The 4,923-nt window shown below is 48.5% G+C and overlaps 1 protein-coding gene across 1 annotated transcript in view; it reads left to right on the top strand.

The window, feature by feature from the left end:
• The window catches only part of RRM2 (ribonucleotide reductase regulatory subunit M2), a 38,016-nt gene that overhangs the window by 31,194 nt on the left and 1,899 nt on the right, over positions 1-4,923 (top strand). The window contains exons 2-9 of the mRNA XM_004696025.2: positions 50-115; positions 729-875; positions 1,036-1,152; positions 1,573-1,706; positions 3,127-3,221; positions 3,336-3,469; positions 4,601-4,705; positions 4,785-4,898. Coding sequence (XP_004696082.2) covers positions 50-115; positions 729-875; positions 1,036-1,152; positions 1,573-1,706; positions 3,127-3,221; positions 3,336-3,469; positions 4,601-4,705; positions 4,785-4,898 — 912 coding nt within the window. The remainder of the gene's footprint in view (positions 1-49; positions 116-728; positions 876-1,035; positions 1,153-1,572; positions 1,707-3,126; positions 3,222-3,335; positions 3,470-4,600; positions 4,706-4,784; positions 4,899-4,923) is intronic.

The following is a 4,923-nucleotide window of genomic DNA, read 5'->3' as shown; positions in this document are numbered from 1 at the left end:
GCGGGGCAGGGAGGGGACCCCACCCGGCTCACCGCGCATCTCTCCGCAGCCCCCGTCCCTCAGCAGCGCCCGCGTCCTGGCCAGCAAGGCGGCGAGGAAGATCTTCCAGGAGCCGGTGAGTCGCCGGCCTCGGGGGAGGGGGCGCCCTGGAGAGACGCGTCTTGGCGCCAAAGCGGCCCGCATTGTCCCGTCAGCTGTTTTCCCGCTTGCCCCTCCCCCCAGCCCTTCCCCTCCCCCCCGCCTTTTCCCGCCAAAGTGCCGCTCCCTGTCATCTTCTGCACGAATACCTTCTCGTCTCTTTCCCGTTGGGCCCATTTGAACCGTGCACATAATGCTGCAAGGATGGCATTTAACGTTCGGTGCCCGCACACCGCCAGACACGAACTGCAAGTTACCTTGAGGAGGATAGGCATAGTGGTCACGAGGTCGGCAGTTGGAAGCCAGCCTCCCCCAGTGAGAAAAAGAATGCGACTTTGTGCTCTTGTTGAGAAACCCACAGGGACAGTTCCGTTCGGCTTGCGTGGTCGCTAGGAGTGGGGATCATCCGCCTGGTGGTAGCTTGGGGGTTTGGGTTCACAAGCCTTTATGTGTAACTAGGAGCATTTTCCGCCCCTGCCGAGGGTGAACCCAAGGAAATGGCCGATGCTTGGGAGTGGGGTGGGCCATTTCCTATGTGGGTCAACTTAAACTCAGCCACCGTCGGGGCCGGTTCTTTTCTTCTCCCACAGGAGAGCCCCAGAGCCCCAGCCTCCAGCGTGGAGGATGAGCCCTTGCTGAAGGAGAACCCCCGCCGCTTTGTCGTCTTTCCCATCGAGTACCATGACATCTGGCAGATGTATAAGAAAGCTGAGGCCTCCTTCTGGACGGCCGAGGAGGTAATGCAGGAACTTGCTCGCTGCCCTCACCTCTGGGACACACTCCTCCCCCCATGGTAGCCGGCAATACTTTGTTTGAAATACCAACAGGTCCTTGTAGATTGTGTGTGTGTTGGGATCCTCCCCCATCGTGCTAATACTCTGGATTTGTAACTTTCAGGTGGATCTTTCTAAAGACATTCAGCACTGGGAAGCTCTGAAGCCCGAGGAGAGATATTTCATATCCCACGTTCTGGCTTTCTTTGCAGCCAGTGACGGCATCGTGAATGAGAACCTGGTGAGTTTCCAGAAAAAGTCCTTTCACCCCCATGGCGTCGGTGAAAGTACCTTGTCCTCCTTGTCTTTGAAAATTTTCTAAGTATCGAATGTATCTATACGCAGATAGGCTAACTGTGTTACCTGTCTTGTTTTATGGTGGGCTTTGCAGTTTTTCAGCATGGTATTTTGCCGAGAAGCCCTTACAACGATGTTTAAAATGATAGCGTTGAGGTTAGCCCTCGTTGCTCTGACATTACCCCTCTTGGTGCCTGCTGTTCCAGTCATTTGTGTGCACATACAAACCTTATTGTGACAGGTTCTTTGAAAGAATTAAAAAAAGAATCTTAAAACTTTACCAAAGGGAGTGTGATATGACCAATGTCATCCAGTGTTGGGTGAGCAGCAGCTTAGGGTTGACTCTCCCCTGCTTTGCCACTAGGTGGAGCGATTTAGCCAAGAAGTTCAGATTACAGAGGCCCGCTGTTTCTATGGCTTCCAAATTGCTATGGAAAACATACATTCTGAAATGTATAGTCTCCTGATTGACACTTACATTAAAGATTCCAAGGAAAGGTGAGTATGGGGGTGGTGGTAATGTTAAGATGTGCAGGATTCTTGGATTGTTACTGCAGGTTTTGCATTCATGATCCCCAAAAAGGAAACCCACTTTTAGGGTGTTGAATTCCATTCAAGGCAACCCTGCCTGTTACAAACTAGAACAGCTTCATCAGCTTGTCTTAGCTGTACTCTTGATGGAAGTAGTTCCCTAGGCTTTTCTCCTGTGGGACCATGGGGTGGGTGTCAACCACCAGCCTTCAGTTAGCAGCCAATAGCAAATTGCTTGAGTGGCTCAGGAAAACAGACTGTGAAGAGTCCAATCTAAGGCCTTTATTTTGGGTTTTAAAACCTAGTGGTTTTATATGATGACCTAAAGTCTAGATCTGAGAGTCTTTGTGTTGCAAATATGCAGAGGAAAATGTGAGTCAGGGTGGGAAAGAGTAGGGGAGTATGTTAAATAGCCTGCTTTTTGGGAAGTTTGTGGTGTAGCATAGGAAAGAAACTACCTGGAAAACAGATGAATTGCGTAATACACAGAGGCCGTGAGCCGCCATAGGATCAATTTAGGCCAAATAATTGGTGTGTGCCAACATGTGGATTCTGACTCAGTAACTAAAACAATGCAATGCTGTCCCTTACTGTCTTTGAGCCCATTCATTGCAGTCATTCTGTAGGTCCATCTTGAAGGCCTTTGTGTCAGTCTTTGTCGACTAGAGAAACAAATTCATAGACACTGTAATGGCCAATGTTCCTCTGACACGCCCAAGCATGACTAGTCCCTCCTGTACCATGTCCACTGTAAGGTTTAAAGACCTTGGCAAAGGCTCGTTTTCTCTTTGGGGAAATACAGGGAGGTCAGGACCCATTGACAAGAGGAGGAAGGAGTGAGGAAGCATGCTGGGTTGAAGCAGGACTAGGGCAAGGGGAAGGCAGGCGCAGGTTTCTGAAGCAGCGAAGGGTCTTGAGGGAATGTGTGGGCACCGAGGTGAATGGGAGGTGAAGGGTAGGCAGTAGAATTCCGGAAAGAATACTCTTTAAGGACTGCCTGTTAAGTGGGACAGAAAAGCCTATTTCAGCAGTCCTAGAGTTGTGATTTTCTGGTTCTTCAAATTTGAGATAAGGCTAGGGCACGTGTCATGATCTGGACTTGAAAGAAATTCAGCCAATACAAAATAAATAATGTCCTTAGTGTAATGGACTGTTTTACATCTGGGGACTCCGTAGGAACAAAGTTTTGTATTCACATAAATCAAACGTTGAATTCTTTCAAAAGAATTCTATGAGAAAAACACGGGGAAAAGACATTTCCACTTAGGTTCTCCCTTTAGAAACAGGATCAGCAAAGGTGTGAATTTGGTCTCAGACCCCTTGTTGCTTAGAATGTGGTGGTCCAGGTCTTTGCTGCAAGTGCTGATTAACCTGTGCGTGCTTCCAGGGAGTATCTCTTCAATGCCATTGAGACAATGCCTTGTGTGAAGAAGAAGGCAGATTGGGCCTTGCGTTGGATTGGAGACAAAGAAGCTACCTATGGTGAGGAGACCTTTGGCCCTCCTTAAAAGTTGGCTTTCTAAGGAAGCTTCTGGCTCATTGGACCTTCCTAGAGTGCCAGTCCTCAGGAGAAATGTGTGATCTTAATTCTTACAGGAGAGCGAGTTGTAGCCTTTGCAGCAGTGGAAGGCATCTTCTTCTCCGGTTCATTTGCCTCCATCTTCTGGCTCAAGAAGCGAGGACTAATGCCTGGCCTCACGTTTTCCAATGAACTTATCAGCAGAGATGAGGTGAGTCGTTGAGGTAGCAGGTTAAGTCTTCAAGTGCCAACTTGTAGTTACCCCTAAGGTACCAGGTGAATTCACCTGCATATTCACATTCATATCCACAAAGAAGGAGCTACTCAAAAGTTACTGGGATTACTTTACACTTTCTTGAGTTTATATTTATAATGCATTTATATGTACCTGTTGCCTTACAGGCTTCGATGCCTCCCCCAAACTGGGGTTTTTCAAGAGGTTTTGTTATTTTCAGTTATTAACTTTTGCTTGGTGTCCTTTGATTATTGTTAGCTCAGCATAACTAATACAATCCCAGCAGTGGTAAGCATCCCAATGGAAGAGGGTCCTTCTGTTCTCTTTGAGGGTGTGTGTGTGTGTGTGTGTGTGTGGTTGCCATTGAATGCACTGGATTAAGTGGAAGAAGTAATGATGGGTTTGGTTATTTTAAGCCCTGTCGAAGATGGGAAGCATGAGCCCCCACTAGACTGGGAATTGGATTGGGTACACAAGGACTTTCGGTTGGTTCACCTTGAACAGTAGGGAACATTAGGCGTTCCCTACATGGGGAACCTGTAGGGAACCTGGTGGTGCGCTGGGTCGTGGGTTGAGCTGCTAACCACAAGGTCGGCAGCTTGAAACCACCGGCTACTCCGAGGGAGAAAGATGAGGCTTTCTACTCCCATAAGAGAGTTATTGTCTCAGAAACATACAGAAGGCTAGTTCTGTCCTAGCCTGTGAGACGGTGGCCGTGAGTTGGGTGGGTTTTATTTTTCAGGGGTAAGTTTAGAAATCAAATTAGCCTGCTCCCTGAGCATGGCCTTTCCTGCTGGGAAGGAGTGGCATCAGTAGAGCTCACCGCTCTGGAAAGAAAAAGTCCTCTGGGGTTTCTGTTCCATCCCTCGCCATCACCCAAAGCTGCCCTTACTTCAGGCGGCCTCTTGGAGGTCCTTCAAAAGGGCTGAAACTTCCTGGGTCCAAGCAGCATGGCGATGTATGTAGTCACTGCCCTCCGACAGTTTCTCTGTATAGTCAGGCAGGCTGAATAAGGCCCATACTGAGAAGAAGAAAGCCATATTTCATGTTCCAAGTTAATGGTAGCATTTCTTTGGCTTCCTCCTAATTCGAAACCTTCTCTTCCAGGGTTTGCACTGTGACTTTGCCTGCCTCATGTTCAAACACCTGCTGCACAAACCTTCAGAGCAGAGAGTACAAGAAATCATTGTGAATGCTGTCAGGATAGAACAGGTGTGTACGGGGGCCCCTCCAGCTTGCCAGAGGACAGACGTCTTTCTCCTTGGGCTCTAAGCTTTGTTGTGGCCCACAGGAATTCCTTACGGAGGCCCTGCCCGTGAAGCTGATTGGAATGAATTGCACTTTGATGACACAGTACATTGAATTCGTGGCAGACAGGCTAATGCTGGAATTGGGTTTTAACAAGGTAACGTGTTAACAGCCCCCCCCCC

Source organism: Echinops telfairi, unplaced genomic scaffold (assembly GCF_000313985.2).
Source record: "Echinops telfairi isolate 266 unplaced genomic scaffold, ASM31398v2 ScPeMD7_9;HRSCAF=40, whole genome shotgun sequence".
In the NCBI taxonomy this organism is placed as follows: Eukaryota; Metazoa; Chordata; class Mammalia; order Afrosoricida; family Tenrecidae; genus Echinops; species Echinops telfairi.
This window is presented reverse-complemented; position numbering and strand designations above follow the sequence as displayed.